This window comes from Nomascus leucogenys, chromosome 14 (genome assembly GCF_006542625.1).
Source record: "Nomascus leucogenys isolate Asia chromosome 14, Asia_NLE_v1, whole genome shotgun sequence".
Taxonomy (NCBI): domain Eukaryota; kingdom Metazoa; phylum Chordata; class Mammalia; order Primates; family Hylobatidae; genus Nomascus; species Nomascus leucogenys.
Window position 1 is genome coordinate 47,365,815 of NC_044394.1, and position 20,185 is coordinate 47,385,999.

The following is a 20,185-nucleotide window of genomic DNA, read 5'->3' on the forward strand; positions in this document are numbered from 1 at the left end:
GGGAGGCTGAGGCAGGCGAATCACTTGAACCTGGGAGATGGAGGTTGCAGTGAGCCAAGATCACGCCACTGCACTCCAGCCTGGGCAACAGGGTGAGACTCAGTCTCAAAAAAAATAAATAAATAAAATAAATAACTACAACACTGAGACATAATTCACAGACCACACAATTCACTTAAAGTATATAATTCAATGGCGTTTAGTATATTCAGAGTTAAGATTATGATTACCACAACCAATTTTAAAACATTTTCATCACCCGAAAAAAAATCCCATGCCCACTAGTAGTCACTCTCATCATCTCCACCCCACATTACCCCAGCCCTAGACAACCACTAATCTACTTTCTGTCTCTACAGATTTGCCTGTTCTTGACATTTCATATGCATAGGATCATACAATGTGTGGGTCTTTCGTGACTGACTTCTTCCACTTAGCATGGAAGTTTTCAAGGGTCATCCATGTTGGAGCACATATCGATACTTAATTTCTTTCAGTCTTTTTTTTTTTTTTTTTTGAGACAGGGTCTTGCTATGTTACCCAGGCTGGAGTGCAGTGGTGTGATCAAGGTTCACTGCAACCTCGAGGTCCTGGGCTCAAGTGATCCACTCACCTTGGTCTCCTAAAGTGCTAGAATTACAAGTGTGAGCCACCGTGCCTGGTAATTACTCCTACTTTTTTTTTTCTTTTGAGAAGTCTTGCTCCATCGCCCAGGCTACAGTGCAGTGGCAATCATAGCTCACTGCAGCCTTGACCTCCCGGACTCAAGCAATCCTCCTGCCTCAGCCTGCAAAGTAGCTGGGACCAGCTAATTTTTTTCTGTTTTTAGTAAAGATGGGGTCTCCCTGTGTTGCCCAAGCTGATCTAAAACTCCTAGGCTCAAGCAATCCTTCCACCTTGGCCTCCCAAAGTGTTGGGGTTATAGGCACGAGCCACCACACCCAGTGACACTTAATTCTTTTCATTGTTGATAATTCCATTCTATCAATATATCACATTTTGCTTATCCTCTAATCCAGTAGTCCTCAACCTTTTTGGCACCAGGGACTGGTTTCCTGGAAGACAATTTTTCCGTGAACTGGGGAGTTGGAGAGGGGGTGGTTTCGGGCTGATTCAAGCACATTACATTTATTGTGTACTTTTTTATTTATTTATGTTTTTGAGATGGAGTCTCGCTCTGTTGCCCAGGCTGGAGTCCAGTGGCGCGATCTTGGCTCACTACAAGCTCCGCCTCCGGGGTTCACACCATTCTCCTGCCTCAGCCTCCTGAGTAGCTGGGACTATAGGCGCCCACCACCACGCCCGGCTAATTTTTTGTATTTTTAGTAGAGACAGGGTTTCACCATGTTAGCCAGAATGGCCTCAATCTCCTGACCTCGTGATCCACCCACCTCGGCCTCCCAAAGTGTTGGGATTACAGGCGTGAGCCACCGCACCCAGCCCGTGTACTTTATTTCTATTATTATTACATTATAATATATAATGAAATAATTATACAACTTGCCATAATGCAGAACCAGTGGGAACCCTGAGCTTGCTTTCCTGCAACTAGACAGTCCCATCTTGGGGTGATGGGAGACAGTGACAGATCATCAGGCATTAAATTCTCCTAAAGAGAAACCTAGATCCCACGTATGCTCACTTCACAAGAGGGCTCCTGCTCCTATGAGAATCTAATGCCACTACTGATCTGAGAGGAGGCGGAGCTCAGGCAGTAATGAGAGCAATGGGGAGCAGCTGTAAATACAGATGATGCTTCATTTGCTCACCCACCACTCACCTGCTGTGCAGCCTGGTTCCTAACAGGTTGGGGACCACTGCTCTAATCAGTTGATGGACATTTAAGTTGTATCCATTTCTTGGCTATTATGAATAATGCTGCTATGGACATTCAGATAAAAGTTTTTGTGTAGGCTGGGTGCAATGGCTCATGCCTATAATCCCAGCACTTTGGGAGGCCAAGGCAGGCGGTAACTTGAGGTCAGGAGTTCGAGACTAGCCTGGCCAACATGGCAAAACCCGTATCTACTAAAAATGTAAAAATTAGCCGGGCGTGGTGGCACGCACCTGTAATCCCAGCTGCTTAGAAGCCTGAAGCAGGGGAATCACTTGAGCCTGGGAGGCAGAGGTTGCAGTGAGCTGAGATCACGCCACTGCACTTCAGACTGGGCAATAGAGCGAGACTCCATCTCAAAAAAAAAAAAAAAAGTTTTGTGTAGATGTTTTCGTTTCTCTTAGGTACACACCTATGAGTGGAATTGCTAGATCATATAAAGTCTATGTTTAGTCATTTGAAGAAATGTCAAACTTTTCCAAAGCAACTGTACCATTTTACATTCCCACCAGCAGTCTATGAGGGTTCCAATTACTCCATATCCTTGCCAACACTTCTCATCTTTTTTATTTTAGCCATTCTAGTGGGTGTAAAATAGTGTCTTATGGTTTTAATTTGCATGTCCCTGATGGCTGATGCTGCTGAGCCTCTTTTCAAGCTTCTTGGCCATTTGTGTATCTCTTTTGGAGAAATACCTATTAAGATCTTTCGCCCATTTTCTAATTTGGTTGTCTTACTATTGAGTTGTAATAGTTCTTTATGTTTCAAACAAATCTCTAATAAGATATGATTTGCATATATCTTTTCCCATACTGTAGGTTCTTTACATTTCCTTGATGATGTCCTATGAAACACGTAAGGTTTCAATTTTGATGAAGTTCAATTTATCCTTTTCTTTTGTTGCTTTTTCTTTTGGTGTCACATCTAACAACTGCCTGATCCAAAGTCAAGAAGAATCAACCCGATACATTTTTTTTTCTAAAAGTTTTATAGTTTTAACTTTTACATTTAGATCTTTCATCCATTTCGAGTTAAATTTTCTGTGTGGTGTGAAATAGGGGATAACTTCATTATTTTACACGTGGATAACTAGTTGATGAAAAGATGATTCTTTTCCCCATTGAAATATCTTGTGGAAAATTAATTGATTAGGCTGGGCACGGTGGCTCACGCCTGTAATCCCAGCACATTGTGAGGCCGACGCGGGTGGATCACGAGGTCAGGAGATCAAGACCATCCTGGCTAACATGGTGAAACCCCGTCTCTACTAAAAATATTATAAAAAAAAATTGCCAGGCGTGGTGGCGGGCACCTGTAGTCCCAGCTACTTGGAAGGCTGAGGCAGGAGAATGGCGTGAACCCAGGAGGCAGAGCTTGCAGTGAGCCAAGACCGCACCACTGCACTCCAGCCTGGGAGACAGAGTGAGACTGTCTCAAAAAGAAAAAAAAAAAAAAAGAAAATTAATTGATTAAATGTGACAGTTTATTTCCAGATTCTCAGTTCTATTCCATTGATCTATATGTCTACCCAGATGCCAGTAGCACACTGTCTTTATTATTGTAGCTTTGTAGTAAGTTTTAAAATCAGGAAGTGTGAGCATTCCAACTTCACTCTTCTTTGTCAAGATTATTTTGGTTATTCTGAGTCCCTTGAATTTCCACATGGATGTTAAGATCAGCTTGTGAATTTTTGCAAAGAAGCCAGCTAAGTTTTTGAGAGGCAGGGACTGCATAGAGCAATGTGGGGAGTACTGCCATCTTAACATTACCAAGTCTTCCAATCCATGCCATAGAACACCTTTCCATTTACATGGATCTTCTTTAATTTCTTCCAATAATTTTTTTTACTTTATTTCATTTTTGAGACAGGGTCTTGCTCTGTTACTGAGGCTGGAGTGCAGCAATGCGATCGTGGCTCACTGCGGCCTCACTGCGGCCTCAACCTCCTGAGCAAACCTCCACCTCAGCCTCCCGGGTAGCATGCATCACCCACCACACCAGGCTAATTTTTTTTGAGACAGTCTTGCTCTGTCGCCCAGGCTGGAGTGCAGTGGCGCAATCTCGGCTCACTGTAGCTTCCACCTCCCAGGTTCAAGCAATTCTCCTGCCTCTGCCTCCCTAGTAGCTGGGACTACAGGCACACACTGCCAAGCTCAGCTCTAATTTTTTTGTATTTTTAGTAGAGACAGGGTTTCACCATCTTGGCCAGGACGGTCTTGATCTCCTGACCTCATGATCCACCCATCTCAGCCTCCCAAAATCCCACCCCGTTGGGATTACAGGTGTGAACCACCACGCCCGGCCTAATTTTATTTTATGTAGAGACAAGATCTTGCTATGGTGCCCAGGCTCATTTCAAACACCTGGCCTAAGGTGATTCTCCCACTTCAGCCTCCCACAAGTGCTAGGATTACAGGTGTGAGCCACTACACCTGGCCCCAACAATATTTTGTAGTTGTCAAAGTTTTTCTGTTAAATTTACTTCTTTTGTTTTTTTTTTTTTTTTGAGATGGAGTCTCGTTCTGTCACCCAGGCTGGAGTGCAGTGGCACAATCTCGGCTCACTGCAACCTCCGCGTCCCAGGTTCATGCCATTCTCCTGCCTCAGCCTCCCAAGTAGCTGGGACTACAGGCACATGCCACCACGCCTGGCTAATTATTTTGTATTTTTTTAGCAGAGACGGGGTTTCACTGTGTTAGCCAGGATGGTCTCGATCTCCTGACCTCGTGATCCGCCCGCCTCAGCCTCCCAAAGTGCTGGAATTACAGGTGTAAGCCACCGCGCCCGGCCAAATTTACTTCTAAGTATTTTATTCTTTTTGATAATAGTGCAAATGGAGTTGTTTTCTCATTTCATTTTCAGATTGTTCACTGAAAATATATAGAAATAAACCTGATTTGCCAGGCGCGGTACCTCACGCCTGTAATCCCAGCACTTTGGGAGGCTGAGGCGGGTGGATCACGAGGTCAGGAGTTCAAGAACAGCCTGACCAACATGGTGAAGCCCCATCTCTACTAAAAATACAGAAATTAGCTGGGCATGGTAGCACGTGCCTGTAATCCCAGCTACTCTGGAGGCTGAGGCAGAAGAATCACCTGAACCCAGGAGGCGGAGGTGGCAATGAGCAGAGATCATGCCACTGCACTCCAACCTGTGTGACACAGCGAAACTCTGTCTCAAAAAAAAAAAAAGAAAGAAACCTGATTTTTGCATACTGATCTTGTATCCTGCAACCTTGCTAAATTCACTTAGTAGTTCTAATAGGTTTTTTTTGTGGATTCCTTAGGATTTTCCATATTCTGTCATCTGCAAATAGAAATAGTTTTACTTCCTTTCCAATCTGGATGTCTTTTATTTCATTTTCACGTCTCTTGCCCTAGCTAGGTCCTCCAGTACAATGTTAAACAGAAGTGGTAAGAGTGAATATCCTCGTTTTATTCCTGATCTTAGAAGGAAAGAATTCAACTGTTTACCACTAAATATGTTAGCTGTGGGTTTTTCTAGCCAAGCACAGTAGCTCACACCTGTAATCTCAGCACTTTGGGAGGCCGAGATGGGCAGATCACCTGAGGTCAGGAGTTTGAGACCAGCCTGGCCAACATGGCAAACTCCCGTCACTACTAAAAATACAAAAACTTACCTGGGTGTGGTGGCAGGCGCCTGTAATCCCAGATGCTCAGGAGGCTGAGGCAGGAGAATTGCTTGAATCTAGGAGGTGGAGGTTGCAGTGGGCAGAGATCATGCCCCTGCACTCCAGCCTGGGTGACAGACCGAGACTCTGTCTCAAAAAAATAAAAAGGTTGGGCGCAGTGGCTCACTCACACCTGTAATCCCAGCACTTTGGGAGGTCGAGGTGGGCAGATCACTTCAGGTCAGGAGTTCAAGACTAGCCTGATCAACATGGTGAAACCCCGTCTCCACTAAAAACACAAAAATTAACCGGGTGTGGTGGTGCACGTCTGTAATCTCAGCTACTTGGGAGGCTAAGGCAGGAGAATCGCTTGAACCCGGGAAGCAGAGGTTGCAGTGAGCCAAGATCACGCCACTGCACTCCAGCCCAGGCGACAGAGCGAGACTCTATCTCAAAAAAATATAAAAATAAAACGTGTGTGTGAGACACACACACACATACACATATATATTAGCTGTGGGTTTTCCATAGATGCCTTTTATCAGGTTGAGGAAATCCTCTTCTATTCCTAATTCGTTGAGTGTTTTTATTATCAAGAGGTATGAAATTTTGTCACTTTTTCCCTATCTATTGAGATGATTATATGTTGTTTGTCCTTTAGTCTATTAATGTGGTATATTATATTAATTTTCAGATGTTAAACCACAGTTGAGGGGCCAGGTGCGGTGGCTCATGCCCGTAATCCCAGCACCTTGGGGGGCCAAGGCAGGCAAATCACTTGAGCATAGCAGTTTGAGACCAGCCTAGGCAACATGGCGAAACCCTGTCTCTACAAAAAACACAAAAATTAGCCAGGTGTGGGTGGCGCATGCCTGTGGTCCCAGCTACTGGGAAGGAGGCTGAGGTGGGAGGATTGAGCCTATATACTGAAGTCTCTCACCCTCTTCTCAGATGCATTACTGGTTGCTATGATTTTCCCAATATTTTCTCATGAACAAATGTGGTAAGAAGTTGAGCAACAGGGTCATGTGGACTTTCGTGACAAAGAAACAAGAAACCAGAAAAACGTCTTCACCACTATCTAGAGGAATTTCATGAATTGTTCCACACGCCTTCCTACCTGCTCCTTGTCTTCCTTGTCTAGGACATCTTCTGCACACATACCACGGTCATTTGTAAGTTCTCAAAAGGTACAGTATTTGTTACCCTCTTTTAATGAGCTCAAAATAATAAAGCAATAATAACAAGACTGGAGTCTCTGGAGTCAGGTGCACTACATGTGTGACACTAACAAATTCTGTAACCTTTCTACACGCACTTCAGTTTCTTACCAATAAAGTAGAGATAATACTATTATCTACCCCAAAACGTTGCTATGATAAGTAAATAACATATGCAAAAGTACTTAGAACAATGCCTGGCACCTTTATGCATATCGAAGTAAACCATGCCACTGACAAACACATTTGATTTTACCCTCTTAGACAGTTGTGTAGGATGTTGGGATGTAGAAAGGAAGATACTTCTGGCCGGGCGCGGTGGCTCACGCCTGTAATCCCAGCACGTTGGGAGGATCACGAGGTCAGGAGATTGAGACCATCCTGGCTAACACAGTGAAACCCCGTCTCTACTAAAAATACAAAAAATTAGCCCGGCAAGGTGGCGGGCGCCTGTAGTCCCAGCTACTCAAGAGGCTGAGGCAGGAGAATGGCGTGAACCCTGGGGGGCGGAGCCTGCAGTGAGCAGAGATCGCGCCACTGCACTCCAGCCTGGGCGACAGCGAGACTCTGTCTCAAAAAAAAAAAAAAAAAAAAAGAAAGGAAGATACTTTCTATACTCTCTGGACTGAATATAAGCTCTAAGAACTGAAATTGCATTTGCATTGGCCAGGCGTGGTGGCTCACGCCTGTAATCCCAGCACGTCAGGAGGCTGAGGCAGGCAGATCATGAGGTCAGGAGATCGAGACCATTCTGGCTAACACGGTGAAACCCTGTCTCTACTAAAAATACAAAAAATTAGCTGGGCATGGTTGCAGGTGCCTGTAGTCCCAGCTACCCAGCTACTCGGGAGGCTGAGGCAGGAGAATGGCCTGAACCCAAGAGGCGGAGCTTACAGTGAGTGGAGATCACACCACTGTGCACTCCAGGTTGGCAGAGTGAGACTCCGTCTCAAAAAAAAAAAAAAAAAATTAAAAGAAATTGCATAGGACAGCATGTAAACATAGTATTAACAGGCTGGGTGTGGTGGCTCACACCTGTAATCCTAGCACTTTGGGAGGCCGAGGCGGGTAGATTACTTGAGGTCTGGAGTTTGAGACCAGCCTGGCCAACGCGGTGAAACCCCGTCTCTACTAAAAATACAAAAATTAGCCAGATGTGCTGGTGTGTGCCTGTAATCAGCCAGACTAGGTGCGAGTGTGCCTGAAATCCCAGCTACCCCAAAGGCTGAGGCAGGAGAATCACTAAACCCAGGAGGCGGAGGCTGCAGTGAGCCGAGATCACGCCACTGCACTCCAGCCTGGGCAACAGAGCAAGACTCTATCTTGAAAAAAAAATAAAATAAGGCCGGGCAAAATGGCTCACCCCTGTAATCCCAGCATTTTGGAAGGCCGAGGTGGGCAGATCACGAGGTCAGGAGATCAATACCATCCTGGCTAACATGGTGAAACCCCATGTCTACTAAAAATATAAAAAATTAGCTGGGTGTGGTGGCAGGCACTTGTAGTCCCAGCTACTCAGGAGGCTGAAGCAGGAGAATGGCATGAACCCGGGAGGCAGAGCTTGCAGTGAGCCAAGATCGCATCACTGTACTCCAGCCTGGACGACAGAGCAAGACTATGTCTCAAAAAAAATACATAAATAAAATAAAATAAAATAAAATAAAACAAAATAATAACAATAATAAAAAATGTCTCCATTCTCAAGAAAGTCACCCTGACAAAAAAAAAAGGATGGGAGCTGGTAGAACATCATAGATAAAAGCACAGCTTCTGGAATCTGGTGGACCTGTGCTTCACTTTATATTGACTATTACCTTGAAACAGACACTTAACTTCTCTAAGCCTCTGTTTACTCACTGGTAAAATGGGAAAAATACAGACTATAAAGAGGTTTGACGAGGATTAAGACAATATTTGCAAAGTACCTGGCACACAGCAGCCATCTAATAAACAGCAAGTGATTTTATTTTATTTTATGGTTGTTTTTTTTTTGAGACAGAGTCTTGCTTTTGTCGCCCAGGCTGGAGTGCAAGGGCATGATCTTGGCTCACTGCAACCACCACCTCCCAGGTTCAAGTGATTCTCCTGCCTCAGCCTCCCAAGTAGCTGGGACTACAGGTGCCCGCCACCACACCTGGCTAATTTTTGTATTTTTAGTAGAGACAGGGTTTCACTATGTTGGCCAGACTGGTCTCGAACTCCTGACCTCATGATCTGCCCGCCTCGACCTCCCAAAGTGCTGGGATTACAGGTGTGAGCCACTGCGCCCGGCCTTAAATTTAGTTTTATAGGGAAAAAAGGAACCCATGTTAGTCCAAGGGGTCTCAACCTTGGCTATACATGTGAATTCCCTGGAGAGCTTTAAAAAAGAAAGGCTGCCTAGACTGCACTTCAGACTAACTGAAATCAGAAGCTCTGGGGTTGGGACTGGATGTCAATACTTTTAAAAATTCTCCAGGGAATTACAATGTGCACTTGGAAGTAAGAACCACAATAGCTAGCCAGAAAAGATGTCTCAATTTTTACCATCTAAAATAAATTTTTTTAATTAACATCTACAAAATCCTTACAAAGTAAACCCAAGTCAGAATTTCTACTTTCTCAAATCAGAATTACTGCTATCTCATGGTGAAATGGAAGCTAACAGAGTTTGAACAATTTGTTTCTGGAAGAAACAGAGACAAGTTTAAAACTCTTGTCAGGCCCTAAAGCTGACAACTCTTATTCAGATGCATTTCTAACTACCACTATTGCCTCAACATGACTACAAATCCAGTCATGATCCTCTCTTCAATAAAATCCTTTAATGCACCTACCCCTTCAGAATCAAGTCCAGACTCCTCAGCAGGAACACAGTCCTTCAGAACTTGGCCCCAAGTGGTATATAGTGAGCACGAGTCACATACATTCAGTCTGCTCTGGCTCTCATCTAAACAGTTCAACCACCAACCACCCAAGCAGATGCTGCTCAGTCTCAGTGGCTAGCTAACATGCCGAGGCTACGGTGTTAATACTGTAGAATGCAAGGTGGACAGCAGCCCTAGGAACTGTGCAACATGACAAGACTACTGGCCCTGCTTTTCATTCTAGCCTCATCTGTCTCTGATTCTACTTTATTTCCACACACTCATCATACCCTCTCTCTTTTTTTTTTTTTTTTCTGAGATGGAGTCTCACTCTGTCACCCAGGCTAGAGTGCAGTGGCGCAATCTTGGCTCATACTGCAACCTCCACCTTCCAGGTTCAAGCGATTCTCCTGCCTCAGCCTCTTGAGTAGCTGGGACTACAGAAGCATGCCACCACGCCTGGTTAATTTTTTGTATTTTTAGTAGAGACGGGGTTTCACCATGTTGGCCAGGATAGTCTCAGTCTCCTGACCTTGTAATCCACCCGCCTCGGCCTCCCAAAGTGCTGGGATTACAGGCATGAGCCACGGCACCCAGCCTCATCATCCCCTCTCTTAACCTTAGGACCTTACACATGCTTTTTTCCCTCTGCATGGGACACTGGTTCCTTACTCTGCAGACCTCAACCCAAAAGGCACTTCCTGGAAGAAGCCTTCCCCACTACCACCAACACTACTGCCCCACTTCAGGTTAGAAGCTCCTGCTGTGTCCTCCCATAGTGCCCCAGAGTTCCCCCATCAGCATTCTCAGTGCTACTGAGTACAAGGACCATGTTATCTTGCTCACTAATTCCCAGGGCCTGGCACCTAGAAAGTGGTTAATGTATGTGGAATGAAGAACAGCCCAGAAGGAACACAGAGAAGCAGCTGTAACTGATCCACAACAAAAGGTTATTCTCCTAACTCAGGTCTCACATTCTACCACTTCTAAAGTGAGCTCTCTTGGCACAGTGGCTCATACCTGTAACCCCACCACTTTGGGAGGCCAGGGTGGGCGAATCACCTGAGGTCAAGAGATGGAGACCATCCTGGCCAACATGGTGAAACCCTGTCTCTACTAAAAATACAAAAATTAGCTGGGCGTGGTGGCATGTGCCTGTAGTTCCACCTACTCGGGAGGCTGAGGCAGGAGAATGGCTTGAACCCGGGAGGTAGAGGTTGCAGTGAGCCGAGATTGCGTCTCCAGCCTGGAGACAAGTGAAACTCCATCTCAAAAAATGAAAAAAAAAAAAAAAATAAAGTGAGTTCTGTGGGAAATGTTAACAACTGTTGAATCTGAGCATCACAGATACAATGATCATTCTCTATTCTTCTAATTTTTTTGTTTATTTTGGTGACAGTCTCGCTCTGTTGCCCAGGCTGGAGTGCAGTGGTGCGATCTCAGCTCACTGCAACCTCCGCCTCCTGGGTTCAAGCCATTCTCCTGACTCAGCAACCTGAGTAGCTGGGATTACAGGCTGGAGTGCAATGGTGGTCTCAGCTCACTGCAACCTCCACCTCCCAGGTTCAAGTGACTCTCCCACCTCAGCCTCCCAAGTAGCTGGGACTACAGGTTAATACTAATAAAAATACTAATTTTTGTCCGGGCGCGGTGGCTCACGCCTGTAATCCCAGCACTTTGGGAGGCCGAGGCGGGCAGATCGCCTGAGGTCGGGAGTTCACGACCAGCCTGGCCAGCATGGTGAAACCCTGTCTCTAATAAAGATACAAAAATTAGCCTGGCGTGGTGGCAGGCGCCTGTAATCCCAGCTACTCGGGAAGCTGAGGCAGGAGAATTGCTTGAACCCAGGAGGTGGAGGTTGCAGTGAGCCAAGATCGCACCACTGCACTCCAGCCTGGGCAACAGAGTGAGACTCTGTCTCACAAAAAAAAAAAAAAAAATACTAATTTTTGTATTTTTAGTGGAGACAGGGTTTCACAATATTGGTCAGGCTGGTCTTGAACTCCTAACCTCAAGTAATCTGCCCACCTCGGCCTCCCAAAGTGCTAGGATTACAGGCGTGAGCCACCATGCCTGGCCTTCTAATGTTTTTTAAGTTTGAAAACTTTCATAATAAACCTTTGGGGAAAAAAATAATGTGACCTTTGCCTCTATTTCTAATCCTACTTTCCTCACTAGGTATTACTTAGCTACAGGATACCCAGCAACAACCTGTCACAGTTTCCCACCATCTGATGGCAGTGCCATAGGACACAGAGAGTACAAACCCACTGTCAACATAAGAAAGCAATAGCTGGGCATGGTGGCTCACGCCTGTAATCCCAGCACTTTGGGAGGCCAAGGCAGGCAGATCACGAGGTCAGGGGTTCGAGACCAGTCTGACCAACATGGTGAAACCCCGTCTCTACTAAATATACAAAAGTTAGCCGAGTATGGTGGCAGGCGCCTGTAGTCCCAGCTATTCGGGAGGCTGAGGCAGGAGAATGGCTTGAACCTGGGAGGCGGAGGTTGCAGTGGGCAGAGATCACGCCACTGCACTCCAGCCTGGGTGACAGAGGGAGACTTTGTCTCAAAAAAAAAAAGAAAGCACTAAAAAACTCTTATGGTCAGGTAACAAAAAGGCCTGCCAACAGCCAGATACTAGGTTCCAACAAAATGCTGGGCTTTCTTCAATTTCCTTCTCATTATAGCCTTATAGCCTTTTCTTTCTTTCTTTCTTTTTTTTTTTTTTTTTGAGACAGAGTCCCACTCTGCTGCCTAGGGGGGAGTACAATGCTGTGATTCTCCTGCCTCAGCCTCTCGAGTAGGTGGGATTACAGGCACCCACCACCACACCCATCTAATTTTTGTATATTTAGTAGAGACAGGGTTTCACCATGTTGGCAAAGCTGGTCTCGAACTCCTGACCTCAGGTGATCCACCCGCCTCGGCATCCCAAAGTGCTGGGCTTACAGGTGTTAGCCACCGCACCTGGCCAATTATAGCCTTTTCTATAGGCGAGGAGAACTGTTCTTCAGGTCTGAGATGAGGAAGAAGAAAAAGATGCTGAAAAGTGTGTGCAAGTTGCAGAAGAGAGCACAGCACTGATGGATTAAAAGTCAGGTGAGGCTGAGTTACATAAATTTGGCTCGCTCTGGTGGTGGTCTAGCAGCCAAATCACCAATCCACCAAACATGCTCAATTTTAGTGGCTATCTAATAGGCACAAGAGAGAACATGATTAACACTAAAGAAAAAGCCCCTGTTCAAGACAGCTATTCCCAAAGGACTGTGCACTCCTAAACGGTTCCTCTAGAAAAAACACTGACAAGGACATTAACTTTTGAAGTTCAACAGATGAAGAACCCCTCACTTTCTATCCCCTTTGTTCCCTCCTGTACAATATTCCTGAGGCAAAGAACTGTGATGTCAGTGCAGCTGACCTAGGCTCTGACACTTGCCATTACCTCTTGCTGCTTCTCCTCATTGGGGTAGGTGTCTACAAATACTCCCAGCCCCACAAATTTGTCCATGTTTCCAAACACAGGCCCTAGAGAGAGAGAACAGATGATGAACAATGAAATAAAGCTAAGAGTTGAAAAAGGAATAATATATCACTATGATGAAGGAAAAAGTAAAATTCAAATGACTCCCAAGCCTCTCTCAAGATGAGAAAACACATGTAAAAGTGCCCAGCAAAGTGCATGGCCTGTAACAAGTGCCCAGTAAATATGTGTAATTGTTTGTTGTTGGAGGCAAGGGAAAGAGAGAAGGCCACTGCAACCTTATTTAGCACTCAGGCAGCTTCCTGATCCAAACTGGTTGCTAAGGTGTCCCTACAGAATTCTGCTTTACAAACACTTGGTAAAGACTATGCCCTCAAGAGAGAACTGAATTCCCTAGTTCTCCTTCTTGTTGCAAAAGAGATCAGGTCAAATCAGATTGAGCCTGCCATCTACGTGGAGCAATAATAGCTCCTACACAAGGAAAATACATAACTCTTCTCTTGACTCAGCAGTGCTGAGATCATTCACTGTAAATGCTCAGAAGAAATCAGCTCACCCAATCGTCAGTGTTCAGGAGAGCCAGTGCTTTCATCCAGCCAACAGGCCAGGTAGTTTCACAAGGAAACTCAGAAAGAAGTAACAAGCAAGCAACTGCCTCAGGATGAGTCAAATTCAGCTGCTTATGAGGACTCAGACCCCATTCTAGAGACTAGATGGGCCAGTGTTCATCCACATACATTAAGTGAGAGGGAAAATGGCTGGCACTGTGGGGAAGGAACCTTTTCAAAAAGACGGCACATGAAAAAGCAGGCTGTCATACCCACACAAGAGTAACACAGGGTCCCAATACCTGGCTGCATCCGATCCTTTGTGTACCAGATTGCCAAGCCATCCCCATGCAGATTCTTCTTTCCTTGTCCATGGATTTTGAAGTGCACCTGCAACTCCCAGTCTCTCAGGAAACATGGCTAAAGTGAGAAAGACATTAGAATCAATGAGGAGCATGAAATGCAAAACCCCTCAAGCCCGCATCAGCAATCAACAGACTTGGAAAACACAAATGCAGGTAACACTAGGCTAAGGGTTAAAACCTAAATCTAAGACTTGCTATGTGTTCATGTCATAAAATTAAATGGATTGAACTTTAGAGATTTAATATGAAAATGAATAAACCTCCCGATTATTTGCAACATTTCCCAACAGAAACAGGACAGAACTCCAAAGTTGGAAAAGACAAGAGTATACCAAACTCCACTCCTGTGATCCTACACCCACCCAGCAAAGTAGCTCGGCTTTTAGAGTACAGATGGCTGAATTCATACTCATTTACAACTCAAGATCACCCCTCAGACAGAAAGACTCTGAAAAGCTGGATTTAAAGAAAGGTCAAAGCCTAATTTATTATAGTAGAAAAAGAAAAGCTAAGCTATTATGCAAACGTTTCCAGGAATAATTAGCAGATACTACAAACAACTCTAATTATCTAGACCTAGCCCTCTGCCAAGCTGAGGGGTAAGCCAGAATTCTCACAAGAAGAGCAAGTTACAGTCCCCCAAACCCTCCCGTCCATGGCCAAGAAGCTTAAATGCACTTGAAGATGGATGCAAGTGGATGGTTAAGTGTTTTAAACAGTTGAACAGTTTCAAGAAAAAACCAGAGTGGGTAGTTGATTTAGGGAAGCTTTTGGTTAAAAGTCTACTGTGAAGAAAGAAGTGAAGGAAGAACAGACAGACCAGGTGGGTTCAGCCAAAGGCTCTCCAAATAGACTGTTCTGGGCAACATATTGCTAGTTCATTTTCAGTTTTCATTCTTTATTTCTGGGATATTTTCCAAAAGTGTTCATATTAGAAGCACATAGTCAAAATGAAAGGGGGTTGGGTACTCCTGCATTTAGCAAGGGGCCTGAAATCTCCTACTCTATTGAGCCAGTCTCTGTCTTGTCACTCTGGATTCTTATCTCTCTGCTGTTGCATTACAATTTCAGAGAAACGGCCCAGCATGGTGGCTCACGCCTGTAATCCTGGCACTTTGGGAGGCTGAGGTGGGCAGATCACAAAGTCAGGAGATTGAGACCATCCTGGCTAACATGGTGAAACCCCGTCTCTACTAAAAAACACAAAAAACTAGCCAGGTGTGGTGGCCGGTGCCTGTAGTCCTAGCTACTCAGGAGACTGAGGCAGGAGAATGGCATGAACCCAGGAGGCAGAGCTTGCAGTGAGCTGAGATCATGCCACTACACTCCAGCCTGGGCAACAGAGTGAGACTCCATCTCAAAAAAAAAAAAAAAAAAAAGATTTCAGAGAAAGGCCAGGCACAGTAGCTCACACCAGTAATCAAAGCATTTTGAGAGGCTAAGGTGGGAGGATCATTTCAGCCCGGGAGGTCCAGGCTGCAGTGAGCTGTGATAGTGCCACTGCACTCCAGCCTAGGCGACAGAGTGATGAGACCCTGTCTCAAAAAAAAAAAAAATAGCTTTCAGAGGAAGAGTGAAATTCAGTGGGGCAGGAAGCTGCCAGGAGGTAGGTATTATGCCCCTGAGAAGAGGGCAGAGTCACAGAAGTTCTCAGTGAGCCAAGAGGTGTCTGTCACTGACTCTTGGCCTCCTACAGCACAATGCTATACTGTTTTTCTCAGGACCATGTCTAATTGTGGTTCTGAAATTCTGCCACACACTGGATTCACCTAGGGAGTTTTAAAAAATCCCAATGGCCAAGCTGCACCCTATTCCAATTAGATCAGAATCTCTGGGGGTGAGACCCAGGCATTGATTCCAATGGATAGCCAAATTTGAGAACCACTGCTCAAACAAATGCATCCTATTCAAATAACTCAGAAACAAGCCCATAGTCATGGTGATAGCCAAATAACAGCAAATACAGGCATCAGAAATCTGAAAAAGGGAAGAACTAGAGGCTATACTAGAACTGCTGCTACAAGTTATGTAGAGACAGACAGCTAGCAAGACAGCAGCAGAGTATCAAGCCTTGAACATAATCATCCGGTAACCCACAAGAGCCCCATCGACAAACTTATAGAAGTGTAATAACACAACACATATTTCTGTAACCATTTTAACTTGCCACAGTCTTTTCATGTCTATTGTCTTATTTTATTCTCACAACAACCCCAGTGGGCAAGTAGAACAGGTATTCTGAAGCTCATTTATCAGATGGAGAAACAGAAAACTATGAGGTTAAATAATCTGCCTAGGGCTCACAGGAGGACTGTGACAGAGCTGGACGGAGAATCCCAGTCTTTCAACTGTCCTTTATCTCTCCTACCAAAACACAATGCTCTGTACTCTGTCCAAAAATGAGCTCAGCACTACGATCTAGGTTAAGGGGCCAGCTTGTGCAGATAGCTAATGTAGAAATTTCTCTTGCTCTCCTGAACAGGGAAAAGAAATGGCTCTCTTTTCTGAGATTCACTTATCTACAACTAATGAGAAAAGCGATGTAAAAGTGAGCTCTTAGTTTATGAGAGTTCCAGAGAAAGTATCAAAGGATGCCAGAGTCATGCCCAAAAGTAAACTGGTCGTAAAAGATTTAGAAAGAGCCCTGGAAACAGAAAAGAAAGCATCATCTTACACTTGTACAAAATCACAGTGCAGCCACACCAGGAATACTGCATTCACTTCTTGTCGCCATACCTCAAGGAAGACAATGCAGCTAGAAAAGGTCCAGAGAAGGACAAATAAAATGACCAACAGCTCAGAGTGGCTTTCACACGAAAATAAAATTTTATATCAGACTCTTCAAATTGAAATAACAAGGTGGGGATGCTGGGATAAGGTTTGGGATCAATTTAAGAGAGTACTCTCAACCAGGCCTGGTGGCTCACACCTATAATCCCTGACCTTTGGGAGGCCAAGGCAGGAGGATTGTTTGAGACCAAGAGTTTGAGACCAGCCTGGGCAACACAGCAAGACCCCATCTCTACAAAAAATGTTTTAAAAATTAGCCAGGTGCAGTGGCACATGCCTGTAGTCTCAACTACTAAGGAGGCTGAGGGAGGAGGAGCCCTTAAGCCCAGGAGTTTGAGGCTGTAGTGAGCTATGATTGTGCCACTGCACTCTGGTCTTCTTATAATCTTCTTACAAAGTGGTTAAGCAGGAGTTATTATTAAACCCTATGAAGTAGTACTATTGGACCAATCAGGAATTAAAGACATTTCAGGATAAAAAAATGAATTATTTGCTATAATTAGAGAGCATTTTACTAAATACCTGATTTATTTACTATGAAGGTCAGAATAATCTAAAAAATAAAGATCCTTGATATCCACAGAAGACAGAATACCAGGGGGATAGACAGTAAAATTAAATCAATATGCCACTGCTGAACCTTTTAGGCCTTTCTGGGTCACCAACACAGGAGGGAGAAAGATTCTTACCACCCGGTTCCACAAGGCACCCTGTTTACTTTGCATATCTGGGGTAAGGCGGATATACTGGGTCATCACCATGGCATTGCCCATCAGATTCCACAGTGAGGAACTGCCTGTGCCCACACCTACAGGAAGGAAGTAGATCAGTTCATACTCTTCAACACCAATCCATTCAGAAAGCAGCCACCACAGAGCCTCTGAAAGCTAAGCCATCATCTTTTTCCCCCTTTAATGTCACTCAATCTCCTATCTTCTCTCACTCATGAATCTTAAATCCTTACCATCTCTACAACTTTCACAAGGCCTTTATCAGGTGAGGACCCCAAAGTACATCAGAACTATCACTTTATGCATGTTACGGTAACCATAGCTCACATCCATCCTTCCCGTTTTATATGTGAGTAAACTTCAGTATCATAAAAGAAAAAAATTTTCCTGAGTTATATCAAAAAGAGTTTGACAGGCCAGGTGCAGTGGGTCACCCATGTAATCCCCACACTTTGAGATGCTGAGGAGGGAGGGTATCTTGAGGTCAGCAGTTTGAGACCAGCCTGGGCAACATAGAAAGATCCTGTCCTTACCAAAAAAAATAAAAATTAGCCAGGTGTGGTAGTCCTTGTCTATAGTCCTAGCTATTCAGGACGCTGCGGTGGGAGGATCGCTTAAGCCCAAGAGATTGAAACTGCATGAGCCATGATTGTGCCACTGCACTCCAGCCTAGGCCATGGAACAAGACCCTGTCTCTAAAAACATATAAATAAAAATAAAAAGAGTTTGACCCTCAGGCCTCTGGGGCTTAGTCACATTCTTTTTTTTTTTTTTTTTGAGATGGAGTCTCGCTCTGTTGCCCAGGTTGAAGTGCACTGGCACGATCTCAGCTCACTGCAAACTCTGCCTCCCAGGTTCACGCCATTCTCCTGCCTCAGCCTCCCGAGTAGCTGGGACTACAGGCGCCCGCCATCACACCTGGCTAATTTTTTTGTATTTTTAGCAGAGATGGGGTTTCACCGTGTTAGCTAGGATGGTCTCAATCTCCTGACTTCGTGATCCGCCCGCCTCGGCCTCCCAAAGTGCTGGGATTACAGACGTGAGCCACCGCGCCTGGCTGTCACATTCTTTCTTTAAACAATCCCTAAAGTGTGAAGCTACTCCCCGTACCCTCAACTATAAACTTAAGAGTGAAAACTTTGTGTCTGCAAACCCATAAGCATTAGCAAAGAGATCAGCACAGAGGTACTCCAGGCATGTAAGTGAAAAAATGATTTCCCTTAGTAGTAGCGTATACTCTTGCACTTTGAATTGTTTTCTGTCCCACTACCTACGCCTTAGTGGGGAAAGACTTGTGTTAGTTAAGCCATCTGCACTGGTTTGTCATCGTTTTGTAGCTAACTGTATCAATTTTCTGGCTGATAAGCCGTGCTTAGAGTTCTGTGAACCCTAACCTCTTTCACCAATAGGGCCCCTAGGCTGGAGAAGAGAAGGTGGTTCTACCCAGCAACATAAATTTATCATCTTTCTTCTCATTTCGTTCAAGTTCTACCCCAGTTCTTCCTCCTGCTTTATTTCTAGCACATCCACAGGTCCACCTGGAGACCTGGAGGCTACATTGCTAGTAGCCCTCAATCACTCCTCACCATTCTCAATTCTCTCCCCTTCCCAAACTCCTCCTGTCTAACTCCAGGCCTAGCCCTAGTGGCACCCGACAGCCCTGCCTTTACCTACTGGAAACTTCCAGAGCTTGGCAGGCACACCTAACTCCTGCCTTTCAGACCTGTGGCTCCCAAATGCGGAGGGAGTCCCCGTGGGCCTCACCACCGCCAGCAGTTTCCTCTGGGCCACGAAGCCCTTCGCCGCCCCCGCCTCTACCCCTGAAATCAAGTCCCGAAGCCCGCCCCACTGCAGGACCACCTCACCCTAGGCGCCTCACCCTGGTAGGGCTTCGACAGCGAGTGCTCCCGTTTCAAGTACTCGAACGTTTGACCCGCCCCGACTTGCTGTGGCCCCTGCCCAGACCCCAACAAAAGAAGAAGGAGTAACATCCTGGACCCATCCCGAGCCGACAAACATCGCCACCACTGCTGCCACAACCCAAGGGGTCCCAGAGTCGCCGCCATCTTTCCCACCGCTGACCCTTCCTCAAAAGCCCGCCCCGTCGCCCAACCCATTGGCCCGAAAAACCATCTTCCCCGCGTCCTATTGGCTCTCGTCAAGCCCCCGCCCCTGCAGGTGAGCATATCACCGATTGGCTAGCTTGGGTATCAGTTGCCTTGCCAACCCAGAAAAGGGGCGTAGCCGAATGCCCAGACTCCCTTATTTGCATTTGCCCTGAGTTCCACTAGGCTTGCTGGGATACGTAGTTTATTACTATTTTGTTTTCTGCGTACGAGAGTAAATTTAAAGAGATAAAACGTTTCTTCTGGTCCCAAACATTCTTTTTTTTTTTTTTTTTTTTTTTTGAGACAGAGTCTTGCTGTTGCCCAGGTTGGAGTGCAGTGGCATGATCTCAGCTCACTGCAGGCTCCGCCTCCCAGGGTTCACGCCATTCTCCTGCCTCAGCCTCCCAAGTAGCTGGGACTACAGGCGCCCGCCACCTCGCCTGGCTAATTTTTTGTATTTTTAGTGGAGACGGGGTTTCACCGTGTTAGCTAGGGTGGTCTCGATCTCCTAACCTCGTGATCCGCCCGCCCCGGCCTCCCAAAGTGCTGGGATTACAGGCGTGAGCCACCGCGCCCGGCCTCCGGTCCCAAACATTCTATCCTCTCTGCAATAGTACGCTCCTGACTG

At 45.5% G+C, this 20,185-nt stretch overlaps 1 protein-coding gene across 9 annotated transcripts in view; it reads right to left on the reverse strand.

Annotated features, from left to right (window-relative positions):
* The window catches only part of LMAN2L (lectin, mannose binding 2 like), a 34,755-nt gene extending 15,188 nt beyond the window's left edge, over window positions 1–19,567 (reverse strand). For 2 of the 9 annotated variants that reach the window (XM_003281761.4, XM_003281762.4), the window contains exons 1-4: window positions 19,329–19,561; window positions 17,408–17,526; window positions 13,866–13,983; window positions 12,977–13,059 (exon numbers count right to left, since the gene is read on the reverse strand). In XM_003281761.4, coding sequence (XP_003281809.1) covers window positions 12,977–13,059; window positions 13,866–13,983; window positions 17,408–17,526; window positions 19,329–19,515 — 507 coding nt within the window. In that variant the 5' untranslated portion in view covers window positions 19,516–19,561. Of the gene's footprint in view, window positions 1–12,976; window positions 13,060–13,865; window positions 15,023–17,407; window positions 17,527–19,328 lie in introns of those variants that run through there. The other 7 variants (XM_030828441.1, XM_030828436.1, XM_030828442.1 and 4 more) reach the window with 5 other exon arrangements.
* Between the last annotated feature and the right edge of the window lie 618 nt (window positions 19,568–20,185).